Source organism: Stegodyphus dumicola, chromosome 4, assembly GCF_044657685.1.
Source record: "Stegodyphus dumicola isolate Sdum_Otavi_A_Nest chromosome 4, ASM4465768v1".
Taxonomy (NCBI): Eukaryota; Metazoa; Arthropoda; class Arachnida; order Araneae; family Eresidae; genus Stegodyphus; species Stegodyphus dumicola.
Window position 1 is genome coordinate 45,417,580 of NC_140771.1, and position 20,139 is coordinate 45,437,718.

At 34.0% G+C, this 20,139-nt stretch overlaps 1 protein-coding gene across 1 annotated transcript; it reads right to left on the reverse strand.

The window, feature by feature from the left end:
- Positions 1-1,454: 1,454 nt before the first annotated feature.
- LOC118189180 (uncharacterized) lies at positions 1,455-19,894 on the reverse strand. Its single transcript, XM_035359739.2, has 3 exons — positions 19,744-19,894; positions 13,495-13,635; positions 1,455-4,752 (listed from the first exon to the last, which is right to left on the reverse strand). The coding sequence occupies exons 1-3, from the start codon at positions 19,753-19,755 to the stop codon at positions 4,279-4,281; spliced, it is 627 nt and encodes a 208-aa protein (XP_035215630.1). The 5' UTR covers positions 19,756-19,894; the 3' UTR covers positions 1,455-4,278.
- Positions 19,895-20,139: the final 245 nt, after the last annotated feature.

Sequence of the window (20,139 nt, forward strand, 5' to 3'; positions counted from 1 at the left end):
GGTTTTAAGAAATATGATGGCTATACTTCATGTATTAATTCTCGTCTTTTAATATTTGTCACAAAACTGCTTAACTTAATTCTTAAACCACCTCGCTCAAAAATATTAAACCTGTTTCTTGTTTTTCATAGTAAAATATTGATTTTATTGAAGGCTGTATGGTGATGTTTATCGCCATCAGACTCCATCAGAAGGTCATCAGAAAGAATCAAAGAAACTTCACCTAACACCTACAACCAACTTTTTTTAACATTTAAAACAGAAAATCACATCTCGCAAGAGGCTAAATCTTTTAACATTAACACACACGAGCCGTCGCCTAGGCATCGGCAATGAACAGAGAGAAGTAAGTAGCAAAGTCTCGGCGAAAACGTTTTAAGTTTTTATCCTAGCGCTATGGCGAGAAAATTGTGCAGCAAAGGTGAACGTTGCCACTAACTGCAATGGAAATTTCCGCCACACCTACATTTCTACTGCTTCTGTTAGGTAAGAAGAGTACAAAAAGAAAACATAAATAATATTAATAATAATAATAACTATAAAAAATGAAAATCTGAAAAGTTTTAGATTTTGCATAACGCCCAAAAAGGGCTTTTTTTTTTTTTTTTTTTTTTTTTTTTTTTTTTTTTTTTTTCCCCTCCCGTTTTGTGTGTTACCTTTATTTATTAAATATCATATTCTTCGCAGATAAACCATAAAATTTTGTTCAATAGCAGTATCGCAAAATAATTTTAAAATAAGCATATCTTTAGAATTCGCAATACACAGTATCGCGAGCTGGAGATGAAAAGGTTTTTTCCCCTCGTAGAACGTTGCCATTGCTCGCTTTTAAAGCCTTAAGTTTATTATTCAAAATTTCGTTAAAGTTTTACAAAATATCAAATAGATAATAAAGCAAATTCTAAATTTGGGCTTCCAGATGCCTATATTCGGATGGAAACGTATGTTATAACACATTTAAGGGCTCTAGATACCGTTGTTTTTTCACAAAGCGAGAAACATACATACATTTCTGCAGATTCTTCATTATTTAATTTCTTTAAATATAATACAGGGCAATAATATTTGTTGGCAAGAATCTGAAAAGTGAACCGACATTTATAGTGAACCAACGCAAAATTCCATAACTAAATTAATAGTTCTTCTGGGCAAATTGCCTCTTTGGTCTAACAAAAGAGTAAAAAAACAAAACACAAAGATTTTGCACTACATTTCTACTTTTTCTATTATTTCTACTAGGTAAGAAGAATGGAAAGTTAATAACAATGTTAAGTGACAACTTTAATTAACTGTTTTTAATTTTGGAATATTTCTCTCGGATGATTTTTAAATTCCAAAACTTAAAAGAAGATCTTACTGAGCCATCAAATATCAAAAATGTTTTTAAATGCATTAATTTAATGAGCGGAATGTTTTGTTAATTTCTTAGAAATCTAAAAAACAAAACGCAAGAATTTCAAATGTATAACAAGCTTTTATTAAAACAAACAAAAAATATGATGATGATATTTTACAATGATGGTAATTATTTACAAAGCAACTAACATTTAATTAACAGACTTCTTTTCAGATGATAGTTTATTTTTCAAAACTTAAGTTCACTAACATTTTATTTGCTGAGAATAGGTCATCACTGGTAGCAAGATAATCTTAACTTTTCACTAAATATTAAGGCGTGTTTTATTATTATTATTCATTATTACAATGAAGATAATTTAAGTTAGATAAACAATAATATAATTCGTTATTGCTTGAAAAATTAATGATAGGAACTTTTCGATAACTATAAAAGTATAGAAGAGCGTTGTTTGTATTCAAGATATAATAAAAAATTATAAATTCGAATTTATTATATTAAATGATCATGTTTTAAGCAACAACGGCCATGTTTGATTTTCTCATCTTTTGCCTTTTGCAAATGGTATTTATAATTTTATTTTGCGTTCAACTATTTTTGAGGAATTTCTCCTTTTTATCTTTAAATTATATTTTCTACTAATCATAACTTAAATTCTTTCAGTATTGCTAATCATTTTTATTATTTTTACAAAACGTTTTTAGTTAATGCGAATAAATTTATTTCTTCCTTAAAAAGTTTTGATGCGAGTCAAACTTAATTTTCTGAGAAAATGTTATGGCAGTAATTACAATGAACTGCTTTCAAATTCGCTGCCAAATAAAATTTTATTTTTTATGCATTAAAGAGAAGATTCTTTTTTGTGTTTACTCAAACGATAAATTTAAGCTCTCAAACAAATTCTAAATCATTACAGTTTTTCTCTTTTCTATTTTCCAATAAGACTTAGTTTTCAGAGAATTTAAATTCGAAAGAATCTTAATTTATATCTTAAGAGAAAAAATTATTTCGCAGTTATTTTTAAAGAAAAAAAAATCTTGATGCAGATGATGCTTAACGAAGAATGTAACTTATTGCTTCCTTTTACTTTCCTTTTATTGATAAATTTCTGCTTTCAGTTCCTTTTTTTATTTGCTGCAATAAAATATTGATAACTATTCATATTTATATTAATCGAATTTCTTTTAATATGAAAAATGTAAGAGAATACATACGTGAAAAGAAAGCAGTAATATACAACAACAAATGAATCAATTTTTGGCCATCTGAAACAAAGAATTTCATTTAAATGCACTTTTTGGTAAGATACTGCTGTTGCTAAAAATATTTTATGGTAGTTGCATAAATTTTAAGATGAAAAACAAAGTTCTTCATATCGTTTTTAGATACATGTTATTTCGAAAAGATTGTATTATAAAATATCCTATGAGCGCCTAGTCGCAGAGCCATTGCTCCAGTTTGAGAAATAAGTCAAATAAAATAAGCTTTCAGTCTATTTGATCACGTGATCACTGTTAGCCCCCTCAAATATAAAATTTAAATTTTATAAGAAAAATGTTCCAAATAATTAGGTCGAATAATATCTAAGGCTCTTTTACGTGATTATGCATTTTTATCTCTTTCATATCTCGAAAATCATTTTTTTTATTAAAAGTTTTCCCTTAAGGAGCCTATATAAATATTAAAGGCCTTTCATTTTTACTAGCATATGGCCAAAACTGTAATAACTTGAAAGTCAACTTTATTCGAATCATTTTTTAAAGTTAAACCATAGTTCTATGATTAAACATTCAAGAAATGCTTAGCTGTGCAATCTTTTTAAAACATCATATATAGATATTAATCTGTGCCATATACGGGTATCATAAATAAAGAATCATAGGAAATTTTACGGAATTTTTTCAAAATGGACCTTCTTCAAAAGATACAGATCTAGTTTTTGTGCTCGATAATGACAGATGTAATACACACTCCATAACGGCAGAAGCAGTCTAGAGACGAGTGAAACTTTTACCAGGTACCCTAGCCTGGCAATTGTTTTGGCCTTATTCAAAGTCTTTAAAACTTACCTCAGAAGTAAAGATGTTAAATTAATGATCTGAGTTAAAAGCATTATGTGAAAAGTCGTGTTCAATTTTGGCTTTATAACGACCACTCAGAATTTCCTCAGACAACAACTTTGTGATTAGCAATAAATAACATTTTGCAAAAAATGGAAAGGTGTGTAAAGTATTTTCTGTGCTTCTCAGCTTACAGACGATTCGTAAGTTGCTTTCAGCAAAATTAATACATACATTTTAAATTTAACTCTAGATTGAATTTTATCTCATTTTGAGTAGAAATTGTTCAGCTGCTTTTTTAAGCTACAAAGCCTAACTGAGCACCTTTCTGAAAGGCCTCGGCCTGTGGCTTAAGAGTTGAAGGACTGGGAAATACAAACTTAACTCATATGGAGAAAAGCGCAATAAATTTATTTTCCTATTCATAACAACTGATAGGTGTCGACTGCTCCTGAAAGATTGCTCTACTTAAGACTGCATTAATTGGGCCTTATCAGCAGCAACATTGCTTTATATTCGTATAAAGCTTAAAAAAAAATTATCTTTATAAAAAGTCAGTTGAAAGCAATTTTTATAGCTCGTGCTTCAGTTTATGCTATTTTACCAGGAATTTTATCCACCATCTATTTGCTACTTAAGAAGCCCATAAAAATTAACAAATAATTATTTTCCATAAATTTTTATAAGGTCCTTCATTTGACTTCTCGAGCCGCTTACTTATTTGTACTACAGTTTTTATCACAAAAGTTTGACACAATGCGCTACGTATACTACCACAGAAGTGGCAAAAACTAGTAAACCTTAAAAAGTAGTACCAAATGTAACCAGATCTCTGTTAAGACCTATGAATGCCTTTGTAACTTATATGATTGTAATCGAATCCATGGGGAACCATGGACTCTGTAAATGCCCATCCACTACATATACGGGAGGCACAGAAGGCTCTGCAAATCTGTGATACTTATAGAAACCTTTCGGCAAAGGTCCTTTCATCAGAGGTTGTGACACTAAGTTCGACTTCGGTGCCTCTCCTAAATCCTCCACTCCATAGATAGTAGCATCTTGTCCATAGACGCTAGCATCGTAATCTGATGGAGGATTGGCTTCTAGAACAACGTCTGCTGGATTGGGTACATCCATTCCCGGCTCGTTGGTCTTGATGCGGGCCCGGAAGCCTTCATCATCGGCCACATAATGCACTTCCCTTTGCATCCCATGGTTGTCAATGTAACCATAGGAACCCTGAATTTTTCCGAGGCCATCGCTGTTTTCTTGTCTCCACTGATCACCATCCTTGTCATGAACTTTGTAACCAAAGCTGTATGGTTTTGGAGGCTGCAATAAAATAGATTGGAAAATCACATTAATAACTTGTATAGTCTATTTAGAAACTGAGTACGCAGGCTGGGTTTGAATACACAAGCTTCTTATGCAAAATGATTTAACTTGTAACATCTAAGGTCACAAAAAAATGCAGCTTTTGGCATGGACATCCAAAAGCGTTATTAAGAATTTTGTAAATAATTAAATAATTTTAGTGAACATATATGCAAATTGTAGTATTTGTTGTGAAAGTAATATGGAAAACGTCAGATCGCGAAGCACTGCAAGAAAAGTAGGGTTACAGGAGTAAGTACATGTAAGACTGAGGTAAATGGCGAGATAACGCCAAGCTGGCAATGGTTTTGGTGACAAATTTGGCGAGAAAGCACCATAAGTCGCCGAGGTTGGCGATAATTCGTCGAGATTTTTGTCCTATTCCTATGTAACTGTAACTATAACTGTATCCGGCCTTCTGTAACTGTAACTGTGTGTGCTTCTAGCATGTAACTGTAATTGTGTGCTCCTTCTAGTAATTTCGAGAAATCGAAGGTACTGGAACTTTCTCGGAAAACTGGGGAAAACTACATAAGACCCGAAAGAGTATTAGTTTTCAATTGCCCATTTCTATATCAGGAATAAGCTCTTCCATGATGATCTGAAGGTAGATACGAGGATTCCTATTAATAATTCTGGCCTAATAATGAAAAAAACAAATGTTTATGATCGAAATTAGTTTTATTGTTTTCCAAAGTAATTTCCATGAAGATAAATACACTTTTACATGCATTTGAAACAACTTTCAAAGCAATTTTTCCACTCCGAATGAGGTAACTCCAAAAATGCGTTTCGAATGCATCAACCGCTCCTTCGGCTGTCGCAAATCGCTGACCATGTAACTTATTTTTGATGTGTGGGAATAAAAAGAGTCATTGGGTGCCAAATCAGGGCTGTACGGCGGATGATCTATCAATTCGATGTTTTAGCCGGTCAAAAATTCCTTAGTTCGAGCCGATATGTGAGAGCTCGCATTGTCATTGTGAAGAATGATTCGTTTCTTCTGCTTTTTTCGAATTTCTCTGATAACTTCCGGCAAACAAATGGTAGTGTACCATTCGGAATTGGCCGTATTGCGCCCCTCTAACGCCACTGTCGACACGTGACCAGTAATGTCGAAGAAACAGGTAACCATTTGCTTCGACGTGCTTCTTCCGCGAACAACTTTAGTTGGATTTGGCTCGTCTTGGAAGACTCATACAGTCGACTGCTATTTTGTTTTGAGCTCATATGCATAGATCCATGACTCATCAGCTGTGCAGATGTTATACACAGCCTTTGATGCACCTTGATGTATGTCACATGACGATCTTGCTTTATCAGTTCACGCACAGCATCGATTTTCTGGCACAACAACTGATTTTGGACGATTTTCACGAAATTCGTCTTGGAGCAAACGTCGACCATGATTGAATTCGTTATACCAGTTTTTTAGAGTGCTGTAGGGTGGTGCTTTATCGCTAAAGAATTGAGTTCATCGAAACATTCTTGTCATGATAAACAACGTCGAAAGTTATCAAAAATAATCGTATGAAAATGTTCACGAGTCAATTCCACTTTTTGCCGAGATGAATTTTTCAATTTACTGTAAAGAACACAAATCACATTAAAATGGCAAACCGTTCTGAAGAAGTTATGGTTAAAAATATCAGATTTTCGATTGAAATTGTCTGCGGTGACCTATTAACACTTACTGTTGCCAAGGCCAGAACCATAAACAGCAACCTTTGTACCATAGAGACCTATCTGCATTAGATCGATGAGAATTTCTTCAAGCCAGGACAATGCAGCAGCAAATGTAGTTTCAGTAATTCATTAAACTATATCGCTGATTTGGTGGATTATCACATCCGTCCTTTTAGCGCAGAGAATGAGAGACCATAACTTGGATTTTTTAGTTATTTTGCTATTATATGATTTGTATATGTAGGTACTTGTTTATATGTATTTTCATCCCTGTTTGTATTTTAAAAATATTTCTGTATATACTTTGTTTTTAAGCATTGTGTATTGAAAAATCTTTTGAGTTTTTGCATTTATATTAATATAACTTTATGTATGTATTCTTCGTAATGTGATGGTAGCCTCCTCCATTGGGAACTTTTAATTGCGCGATTATAATCTTAGCTGTGTTTAAGGGATTACTATTCCTCCTTTTCCTTACCTTCCTCTGTTTATCCCATTGTGGGAATCCATTTGGATATTTACACGTGAGGTGCCCTTACGGCTTCACGAGCAGAGCTTTCGAAAGCTGATACTTCTTGGCTATCAAAGCATAAGTAACTTGCATTCAGGCATTCAGTTTTCGGTTGAATTCAGAGTACTGAGAGATCACCGCGCGAGCTTCGCTTTTTTGATGCTCTGTGCATTGCGTTGTGTTCAACATTCTTAGTAGTTTGAAGTGGTAACTGTTGATTATGCTCTTTCATACTGTAATTCCGAGTAATTCCATGTAAAAAGTTCCAGAACTATAAAGTATTTTTATTCATTTTTGAAAAATAAATGACATCAAGCTGTCATCGGTTCTGTGCGCATTCAATCCATTACGAACCCGTACTCAAGTAACAGTACTATATTTTGCACATCTCTTTTTAGTCTCATCTATTTTTAATGAAAAGTTTATTTACACTTATATTTACTGTTTTGTAATTTCATACGAATATCTGTATGATGATCTGTATTTAAATGAATCGGTCCGATCTCTGTTTAGATTTACCCGCTTTTAAAACAGGAAACTGTTGTACGCCTGATGTTGTTTCCAAACGTGTGAAGAAAATGTGATCTTTCTGAACCATCAACAATTAAAATTTCAGTTACGAAACTCATCGGAGACATTTGAAGATTCTCTTTTCTCAATATCTTCCCCTTCTTTTTTATCTTTATTTATTTATTTATTTTTTTTTTTTTTATTTTTTTTTTTTTTTTGTTGATTGTGAGGCAGTGATCCCTTGGATAATTAATCAGTTTGCTGTATTTGCTTCGTTATGAAATTTCTTTTGATTTTTATAGTTTTCCGCATTTTCAGCATGTTTGTTGTAATTCGAGCTTGCTTTCAACACTTTTATTTCTGAGCAGTTCAAGAACCTCTTTTAAGCTCAATGTAATTGTATTTTCATCATCCTATTAGCAGTTAATTCCACAAGATTTTTTAACGCCACTAATCAGAAAGTAACTAACACAAAGTATAAAAATTAATATCAGAGCTGAAAAGGATGGCTGTACATAATGTCTGCGTAAAAATCAATATCTGCTTCAGTTTATATGCTATTTATCAAATAAATGCAATCAAGACAAAATACAGAATCCTGTTAATATTTGTCCTGATTTATTCAAGCTGGACATTCCTAATTATTGTAGCCCAGTTATCTCAAAGCGTCATAACTAATTATGAATATGGAACATGTTATAATTAATCTGTTTATATTAAAAATCATGTTATAATTAATCTGTTTATATTAAAAATCATGTTATAATTAATCTGTTTATATTAAAAATCATGTTACAACTAATCTTCAGATAAAAACTATACTACGATTAATTTGTTCATGTCAAAATAATGTAATCATCTGATCCATATATGTTGCGGTAACTTATGTTATAATTAATAAAGGCCCCGAAAAGATTTCCTTATAAAATTTTTCTTATGATTCTTACAGTTTTGATATCATGATGATTAAATCTTCACAGATGTGAAACGTTAAGAGTTTTTCAATAGATAATGCGAAATTAATGATGCTGACCATTTAGATTTTAAACTAAAAATAACGTATTAGTAATCGATGAATTTACCTCTATTTCAACTGAAACGCAATATAATACCTCGAAAGAAACTTGTTTCAGGTGTTTACTGTTCTCAATTAATGGATTTCCCGTCATGGTAAACGGCAAGTATTCCCACATGAAGAAAATATTTGTTGAAAGCCACGTGCGCAAGCGATTCAGCGAATTAAACGCACTGGCACTTCTTGAATAATTAATCCTTTCTTTGTTAACTGAGTTTCCAATTCTCTAATGTTTTCAAAATAATACACTGTAAAGTTTTCAAATTGCACTATTTTTGTATACTGTTTAGTACACATCAAGCAGGGGATGGAACTTTCTGCAAGCAGAAGGAAAAAAAAGAAAAAAAAAATTTTGAAAACGCTCCAATTTCATATTTTGAATGAAGTAAATGCTTTTATTCATTTTTATTTTGTAATAAGCTCTCTCCATTCCATAATCATTTGCGCTTATGCTGAACTATGTACCAAGAATCTATTAAATGTCATGCATAAGATTGCTATTGTAATATGATAGGTAATTTTGCACAAATGGGATTCGCGGTAAACTGTTATATCTGCCAAATAAATACTTGAAATATTTTTATAAGAAATATTTTTTAAAAAAATAAGACTTAGTAACAAGCACTAATGATCCCCTTTTGATCTCGTAATTTGATATATCTAGAGCAAAATAAGAATCAAATCCCAAATAAAATGAAAAAGACGGGAAAAATAAGTACATTAAGTCATTACATAATTAAAACATATGCATCTAACAGAGTTTTCAAATCATTGAAGTCGAATAAAATATATTTTGTTACACACGAATGAATATGAGATAAAATTTGTAGATATAAACAAAGTGGTAAATTCCTCTCAATTTCTTTCAAGAGAATAACTGGAATGTTAACTTCTTTGAAATTTTCTTCTTTTTTCAGAACTGTTCGTTTTTCTCATAAATGTATTCTATTTACTTAATATATAACTGCTTGCATAATAAAATAATAATAACTTAGTATATGACAGCATATTAATTAAAACTAATATTTCTCCTCAAGTTAATTAGCATTAATGTAAAAAATTATACATTTCATCTGCTCTATTGAACTAGGGATCTATACTGTTAAAGCTTTTAAACATGTATTGAAATAATGCTAAAAATTGGTATAAAATATGATTATCATATTCAACTGCCTGTTGTCCCCAAAATGTGGTTTATGACCTTGTAGTTCCCCAGCGGATAGTTTTTAGTGGGTAGCGATAAGTTTTTAATTTTTTATGCGATTAATTCTTAGAAATATATATATTTTAACAATTATTAATCGATAACTTTTGACTCATTGTTTAGTAATGAAATATGCTTATTTGTCAATGTCACTGAAAGTTTTTCATTACATGTTTGTCATGTGAATCACGATAAACCGTCGTTTAAAAAATTAAATCGCGATGTTAAAACATTGCGAAACAGATATCTCCAGCAATTAAAAATTCATACAGACAGTATTAAAGGTTTACGCAGAAAAATAAGATTAGGATCTAAAGCAATCAATGCATAAATTAGAACAAGGCCTTTTTTCTCACCTCTTGGAATTATGTTAAGATTAATTTGGAACAAATGGCTGCGGCATAAAAAATAAATTTATTCATTTAATTAAATTAAGTTGCAATATTTTTGCTGAAATATCGGCCTAAAAACAGTTTATAATCAAATTTTGAAGCGAAATTAGTTAGTCTTTAATCCGATTTCAGTCTCTGTCTCACTGAAAAGACTGATTTTATCAAGGATTCTTTTTGACTGTTTTTTCTAGATTTCTGTACCTCCAAAATTTAGTTTTGGAGATAATTTTGGAATTTCTTAAAGATCTTAATCTACAAAATCCCACGGACGTTTCAGTATGACATACAATCTTCGATGTTCATGGATATTTCATGGGTCAACATGGACGTTTATAAACAAACCGCGCATATTTAATATAGAACGTATGAAATCTTTTGTAGAACAGTGCAGGGTTTGAAGTATTTTGGCTGCTTTTCATTTTCGTCAAGCAATTTTTAAAAGAGTTTAGAGATATACTTCAGGTTATTTTCTTGCTCATAATATAAATTCTTTGCAATAATGTACCCACTCAATTTATTATGATGGATATAGAATTGTGGGTACATCTGACACATTTCTTCCATAACTTTTGAACAAATATCCCATAAGTTAAGCATCAAACCATGAATGCTTCTACATAAGAATAATAAAAATACTATCACATTCATATTTCATAATAAGATCAAGGCATTTTTTATTGTCTTCTTCATTGGTCTTCGACTAGTGTTATATTCTTTCTACATCAGAGTGTTCAGTTTTTGATTCATCTGCCCGCAGCATTTTTCCGATTCTAACAGCCGCCCAGACAGCATAGTGGTTATGGGAGTCGATTGCGATATCAAAGGGTCCGGGTTCGAATCCCAGAAAAGGCGTGGCTATAACTGCCCGTCCGGAGGCAAAGATGGCTCACTTATTAGGTGCTTCCATAATAAAGTAACCGCCACTTCCGGCTTTAGTAGTGGCCAACCCTACTAAGTCGGCTGAGAGCCCGCCATTTGGCGGGAGGGGGATCTTTCTAACAACTGTGTATGCGCTTTAATTTGGTAATAATAACAATGCCTAGTATAAAAGTCCGTTTTCACAGTCTCTTTGAAAAATTAATCTAAAGACTATCTGTGCATTGAGAGAGATCTGTTGACTTGCTGGTTGTCTTCTTCGTTCTCTCTAGAGCTATATAAAATACGAAGCTGAACATTGCCGCTGATAAGAATTTTTCGACATATTTTCCTGTTTTCTTATTTGAAACTTGCTATTTTCTCCCTGTCAAGGACATGTTTTACAACATTTGGTAAGCATTACGTACCAGCAATACTTCTCACAGTTTTAATTCTACGTAATAGTTATTGTATATAATATTGCAATATTCGTTTCTACTATAAAGACGATTTTGATTACTTTGTGTTCTTCAAACATTGTTATATTAAAACATAAAGAACATGAAATCGCTCTTTGCCAATTTAATTTATTTCTGAAGGCCGTTCGTTATATGAAATATTAGTAAGCCGAAACTATTTTTTTCATAGGAATTAATGTAAAATGGATTAATTCGGTCCTGCACCAGAGAGGACCTCTTATTTAAATGTACAACAGTACCTTATGCACAAGCTCGTAACTTAAAATATACGAAAATAATTAAATCTTAAGAAAAAAACTTTAAACATAATATTAAATATGTAAAATAGGTGAAGATTTAATTTACTTTTACCATACCCTTACGGTGGAGGGTGGATGGCATAAGTGATGCAGAAGGAAAAGAACGTGATGAGGAAGAGATGTATCTGAATAAAAACCATCCAAAACAAGTCAAACAACCGTCTCTCTGCGGCATTTTCTATTATTTTTCTAGTCTCTTAACCTCACTCTAATATGCTTGAGACTCACTGAGACTTCGTTTCACTCAAAATTCGTCTAGAGTGAGCTATTGTTGTCTTAAAATGTTTCTAAAGTGAGACATGGCATTGTCTCACTGCAATCATTATGCAATAGGATTATAGGATGCAATCATTATATAAAATTTAGCACCTTAGCCTATTTTGCCCAATTTTCAAGGATCAAATAACTAACTATATTTTCTCTTTCCTCTAATTTCTCTGAAGATACTTTCTGCTTAATCATCTTTGTTGCTGCTTCTGAAGATTTTTCAGTTTTTTGTTTTTGAGTTCATAAAAATGGTTCTTATGGCTCTCTAACAATTCCTCCATGTCTTCACTGTTAACTTCTAAATTCAGGTTTTGACTACAGATACACATAATCACAAATAATGTAAAGGTTCTCAATGCCCAAACTCACAAAATCTCTGTCTGCAGCATATTTTCGCCATAATTTCTTCTAAACCGAAATCATATTCATATAAGCCACTTGCCGCCAGGCTTTGTTAATGAGAGCTGTATTGTGGAAAATGGTTAAAATGATGCTTCTAGAAGTCCTTGAGTGTGAATTATTCTGAACATTAATTCTTTTATAAAACACCTTTGGAAATCATTTATTGCCCACTTCTGTGCTCGTAATTCGAGACATTGTTTGCCACCCGAGACGTTTCTCGTTTAGATAATTTGTTCGGGAGGATTTCGTAATCCGAGGTTTCACTAAAAATGAATTTTTACACACTGACAATTCACACACGTAACTCAGTCCCACAGAAGGAAAAAAATCACTTTTGTCGCAAAAGCATGTAAGATATTTTCTTCCTCTCTTCCGCATGCCTTCGAGGTGTAACTGGAAACATGCTTAATGCGAATTGAGCATTAATTCCGGAGTTGGAATCCCGGAGATGGCATTGCATATTTCTCACGTTCCTTCATCGATATAAACTAATGGCTCTACAAGCATGATACATAAACCATCAATATTAATAATAAATTTCAGATAAAAATATAGATAAATGCCATTATTACCAGTAAATCAGATGATTCAAGCAAAGCATTTCGACTTTATTAAGGTTCCAGATAAAAAAAAAAAAAAAAAAAAAAAAAAAAAAACTCAAATATTGTTTTTCAGTTTTATTCATTTGTTATTGACAATATTTGGGCAAAACATAAGCAGGTATTCAGAGGCATCAGACAACAAAATTACGATAAAAATAATTGCGAGAGATCACAAAAAAGTACTAATATGCAGTACAGCGAAAAAATCTTAACGCTTTAGTTCTAACAGTTTTGCACACTACCATATATTAGTACTTACTGCTGTTGTCAATGTCGTATTAGTAAATAAAATTTCACATTTCATTTTAAAAAAAATTCTCGCACACAAAAGTATAAAAAGCTATTATATTCACTTGTTAAACAAAATCATTGCTAGTTTCATGAATAAACTTATGTTTTATTTAGTCAGATAACTTACTCCAAAAGACTCAATAGGAATTTCATAGGATTCTGCAGGAACTGTTTGAGTTTCAGCTAGATCCTGTTGGAGCTCGGCAGGCACATCAGTAGATTCAGACTCACATAGAATATGAGGTATAATAGCTATCAACAGCAGTATCTGGGAAAGAAATATTTTTACAATTTTAAGAGCGAAGTAGCAGAAATTATATTTATATCGATATCCCCTGTTCTCCGAATACAGAGTATACTCTAGTGTGTGTATATATATATACACTCTTAAACAACAACAGCAACAACAACAACAACAACAACAACAACAACAAAAAAAAAAAAAAAAAAAAAAAAAAAAAAAAAAAAAAGGAAAGAAAAAAAGAAAAAACGATGCACCAAGAAGGAGTTATCCGAATGGGACGAAAATTGGTAGAAGTGATGTACATGTACAGAAAAACAAATGATTACAGTTTGGGAAAAATTGGATGATTTATTGAAGTGATAGAGCTTTACAAAGTGAAAAAGTCAATAACGCATTTGTCCACCTCTAGCCCTTATGCAAGCATTTATTCGGCTTGGCATCGATTGTTAGAGGTTGCGGATGTCCTCCGAAAGGGATATCGTGCCAAACACTGTTCAACTGGCGCGTTAGATCGTTAACATCCCGAGATGGTTGGAGGGCCCTTCCCATAATGCTCCAAACGTGCTTAGTAGGAGAGAGATCCGGCGACCTTGCTGGCCAAGGTAACGTTCGGCAAGCACTAAGGCAAGCAGTAGAAACATGTGCAGTGTGGGGGTGGGCATTATCTTGCTGAAATGTAAGCCAAGGATGGCGTGACATGAAGGGCAGCACAACTGGCCTTAGAATTTCGTCGACGTATCGCTGTGCTGTAGGGTTGCGACGGATGACAACCAAAGGGGTCCTGCCAAGAAATGAAATGGCACCCCAGACCATCACTCCTGGTTGTCGGCCTGTCTGCCGGAAGACAGTCAGGTTGGTATCACACCACTGTCCGGGGCATCTCCAGACTCGCCTTCGCTGGTCATCGGGGCTCAGTTCAAAGCAGGACTCATCACTGAAGACTATTCTACTCCAGTCAGGGGCATTCCAGTGCAGAATGAACCCGACACCCCTGCAAACGGGCTTGACGTTGTACAGAGGTCAATGGTAGTCGGCGCAAGGGCGCCGTGACCTTAGCCCCCTTTCTGTGAGCTGTCTATGAATGGTCCTTACGGTCACTAAAGCACTAGTTGCACGTACAATTGATGATAAGGATGCATCTGGGGCTGTGAGGGCCGCTCTGACGATTGCTCGGTCTTCACGTTCTGTCGTTTCTCTAGGCCTATTACTTTCTTCTTGACGCTGTGTGCGGCCATGGTTCACCCATTCCTGCCAACATCGTCTAATAGTGGCATCGCTCCTGCTCAAATGTCGAGCTATTCGTCGATAAGACCAACCGGTTTCTTTAAGCCCAACTACACGACCTCTCTCAAATTCTGACATCTGTGCATATCTTTCGTGCACCTGTATGCGAGGCATAGTTACTGTCTACCAGAGTACATAGAATGAAATTCGTGAAGAATTTATGATCTGGAATCGTAATTTCTCCTCTTAAATATCCTGACAGTTGCGCAGATCAGATGCGCTGTAGCGACAATCGTTCATTCCTTGGCAGCCAAAATGTAAAATTTTGCATTTTCCGTCGAAACCTGTATGCATATCAATTTGTGTCCAATTTGCTTTATATCTTCTCGGTGCGTCGTGGGGCGTCGTTTTTTCTGTCTAAGAGTGTATATACACTAGAGTACAAAAAATTCCTTTTTTAACATACAACCATGAAATTGTTGAAAAGGAATTTTTGAGATCAGTACAATGAAAATCTGACTCGATAGAAAGGGGATACATAGGCAAACATCAGCACCTTGACATCAGAGTGCATGTCGGGGTACGCAAAACGCGAGAGTCAACGCATGCAATGGAAGGTAACATAAAATGAAGAAAAGAAGGTGCATTTCTAGGCATTCTTGTGCAAGTGAAAGTGAGTTGTTCTCGCACTAATAGCTACAAGAAAAGATCAGGACCCCTTTACACATATTAGAATGTTTGACAAGCTTGAGTAGGGGCATAGTTTGATATCTATTGCCCAATAATTTGAAATAGATAAAAGTATTGTTTCACGAGCTTGGAAAGACTTCCGAATGACAAGTACGGCTGTAAGAAAGATTGATGGTGGCCGGCCAAGGAAAACAACGATGGCTGATTACCGATGTATCGCCTTGCAGGCGAAAAGAAACTGAAACCAAACAGCGGGACACATTCTGAGCAGTTGCGCTTGGAAATCGGAAGTATATTTGCTGGCAACAATTTGAAAAGTGAATCAAAGCAAAATGCCAAAACGAAGTTAATAGTCCTTCCAGGCAAATTGCCCCCTTTGGACTAAAAATGTACTCTTCATACCATCGTATAGGGAAACAGCCATATAACTAATTGTTGTTCCACCTCAATTCAGGCGCCGTGTAAGAGACGCAGTGGATGAAGGCCGCTGACTGAAAAGACGTTTCATTCTTTCTCAAAAACTTTAATTAAAAAAATCTTCTTTTTATTATTGCAAATAAATTTAGTTTAGCTTTTTAATGAGTGTTTAGAGTCTGTTGCGTGATGATAATCAGGGGCGTAGCTAGAGGGGGGCAAGGGGGGACATCTGTCCCCGGGCGCAGAATCCAAGGGGCACCAAATTGATGTTACGACATTTTAGAATTAAATGTTTTCCATCCTTGGCAAGCAGTAGGGGGCGCGAAATCTTCAGTTGCCCCTGGGCGCTGAAAACCCTAGCTACGACTCTGATGATAATATAACCTTTCCTATCAATAATGGTGTTTTTCTACACTATTAAGAATGTTTTTTCAACTCCCATATTTAAAAAGAAGTCTCACTTCGTACTGACATAACATAAAAGAAACTGAACTTCAGTTCAGGATAAAGCCAATCATGTATCAGCATTTACAATTAAATTTTGTAGAAAAAGTAGAAAGCGAGACTGGTATAAAATGTATACACTTTTTCAAATATTCCTAAAAAGTCTGTTGTTATTGTTGGAATGAAAAACTATTGTGCTCTCAGATTTTTCAAAAAGGCACTTGTAATATGCCAATCAAAGGTAGTTGACAGACGATTGAAAGCAGCATTAGAAAAATGAAAAAAGATTCCAATTATAACACTGTAAAATGCTCTTTTTGTGAAGTACGTGCAGCTAGGTATTTAAAAGAAAGGGCTACTTAATAATAATATTTAGAATTATAAATAACTCTTTTTCTGCATCAAAATCATTAAAAAATATATGAATGCTTAATGTAGATTCTTCCTCTTCAGAAACAAAAAGATTTTTTAAATTTAAATTTAGCAGTATTTTCTAGCTCAATTTCAAGTTACAGACTGATTACGAATTATCGATCACGCTTCCCGTAAAGCAATTCTATAAATGCAGTGAGCCGTGTGTATATACTAATTGTCTTGCAATTGCATCTTACAACTGACTAATTATTATATTTTATCTGGTCTTTGATGTCTTTTATATGCATACAGAAAGTTTAAAACCTTTTAAATCCCCATATCTAAACTGCAGTTGAAGGCTGTTTTAAATGATATCCTGTAAAGGCAAGATTCTGTCTTTTCAGTAGGGTCAGACACCAGAATGTCTGTTACAGCAGGATCGGTGGAGCAATCACTATGGAGCAAAAAAACCTAAGTAAATGGATAGGTACCTTTCAAAAGCATTCGAAGTTTAGAATGAAAATGACAAAAATAGAAGAAAAAACAGTAATATTTATGGATTATTTTTGTTTTGGATGTCAATGACTTCTGAATTTTTTCCATGCACAGATGATTTATACTGAAACCCCCTCGAGTTCTATTTACCTCAAGATGAACATCTTCAGAACAGAACTTTCTGAGGGAAAATAAGTTGCATTTTCCTGTTCCATTACCAGTGTATAATTTCGGCTGAAATTAATACTTATCATATTCACACACATTATAATCTATTGTTTATGAAGCCTATTACCAAGAGTTTGAGATTATAACGACTGATTTGTTATTTTCTCGTAGTAATAACTTACTATGTTTCTCAAACAACAAGATTCACTCTGTCTTAGATAATGTTCTATTCAGAAAATTAAGCCAAGATGGTTATAAGGTGATTTCTCCCTCCTTCCAGTATGCCTTCATGTTATAACGCTCGGCGTATATTTGAGAGGTCCAGGTTCGAGTCCCGGCGAGGGTATTGCTCATTCTTTACATCTCCTGCATCAAAAATCCTAATGACTCTACAGTGGCGCTTGAACTAAAAGGTGGTGGACTATAATTTACCACCACTAGGATATCGCGATTGGGTCCTTTAATCCCCAGTCACCCTTCAAATGGAAGTGTGTTTAGTTTAGTTTAGTTTACGAGTATGCTGTAACCCTCATGGCCGACAATAATCGGCCTCATGGTTAACGCAGCACACCCGACGCAGACAAAATAAATAAATCAATGTGGATAAATAAATAAGGAAGAGTGTATATTTTCTCCCGCCTTCCAGCATGCCTTCGTGGTGCAACGGTAGGACACTCGGCGCATATTCGAGAGGTGCAGGTTCCAGTCCCGGCGAAGGCATTGTTAATTTTTCAGGTCTCATGCTTCAAAATAACCTAATGACTTTACAGGGTGAAATCAAGAAGCATTGGTAGTTCTTCCCAGCAGCGGTTATTCCGCTCCACGCAAGTTAGCTGAACGGTGTTTTGGCATTTTTCTCTCTTATACAGTATCAGTATTAGTTTGCAGAGGGTACAGGTAGACGGGACACCAGAATTTTTCCATTGGTCGTACATCAGGTATAGTCCCACCGCACTAGCTATGCAGCTCAGCCCCAATTTTTATGGAGAGATCCGCGGGAACAGCCCTATAATCTCCTACCCTCTTCCCGTACTACCAATCACTTGAGAGGACTTTTGGCTGGCCGGTATTTATAGTCCGCCACGCCGCACTACACTTACAAGATTCATACATTCCCTGGGATTCATACTTGGGCCCATCGATTCGGCAGCCAGCGTTGCTAAGCGCGGCAGCATGCAGTTTACAACAACAACGCAAAGTCAGTACCAATTGGGCTTAAAATGTCCTCCTAGAAAGCATCTGGTCATATTAGCAGACAGATCTCGAGAGATTTGCCCTGATTAAGAAATCCGATCCATATTAAAAATGATTTCAAAAAAGAATTTTAAGAAGAAAATTTGCAGTCTTTATGAAAAAAAAAAAAAAAATAAACCAAAGGAAAAAAATAAAGCTAGTTATCCGTATATTAATAATATATACATATGGGTGGCATAAATGTATGTTTTTCCAATATGAACGCGTTTCTCTTGAATCTTTTACCGGCAGACAGCCCTTGTGTGCTCTGCCACAATCAAATAAGTTAATACAGTCTTTGAATCTTTAAGTAAATTGTAAATTTCCCAAATAAATCTCAACTACAGAAATATTCTACAGAAACGGATTACTAAATATAAAAATTGTACAGCACTACACCATCAATAAAAGAATATGTAAGTTAAGTAGAAAAGCTTCGACAGAAGTCAAATTAATTCAAATATACATTTTATACGTTGTGTAGTATAAACTGTGATCTTAGATTTAAGAAAGAAATAAAACTGTTTGGCCTTTTTGTCATTGAATTGACCGGGAAATGAAAGCAGTGAGTAAGAAAATCTATAAAAGTAAATAAATAAGTAAGAGAAATTGCAATATCTAAAGTAAAAGAAGGAATAAGCTAAGAAAAAAAATGAAAACACTTAAAATCATTTAAATTTATCTTGGATGTAGCAAAAATACATTGAAAATATAGAGTCCGATTAAGAATGGAAAGGCTATAAGCGTTTGGGGGCTTTCAGTATACAAAATAGATACATGTAAGGGAAAGAAAAAGAGTTTTATTTATGAGAAACATTTATATTAGCACAAGCAACAAAATAAATTAACAAAAATTTGAAACATATCCATAGCATAAATGAGAAAACGAAATTTTATGATAGAGAACTATCAAGGTAAGAAGCAAAAAAATGAACTTGACTATTCTAAAGAAAACCTCTTTTCAGAAAACTAAACTGATAGTTGATAAATATTATTCCTTAACTCATTCACGTTTCATAAATTTATTTATTATTTCTGTCTTAAAATAACTTAAAATATTCGGAAAGCTTCAGCAATTAAAACCAAAGTACATTAAACAGAACTAACCTGAGAATGCATTTTTTACTCCACTCACTAGCTATGAAAGCAAGTGTCAGGAAAGTGATTTAGCAGAATGAAGGCAAGTTCTGAAATCTCGCTTATTTTAAATAGCATGTCAACCACAAAGCAAAACGTCTCAAATATATTTGAGATTCTTCCTGATTGGCTGAAGCCTCCTGAGATGAGTTGTATCGCTTACTTTGAAGAGCGGGAGCCTCAGGATAACAAAACAGACGATAATAAAGTTCAATGCTTTCTTCACACATGGATGGTTGAGTCACATCCCAGAGTTCCAACTGCCGAAGGCTAAGAACTTTCGCGAGAAAGTGATTATTCGGGTGCCTTTCACTTTTTTTCGCTTTTTGCGGCTATTTATTCACAAGAAACATATATATATATATT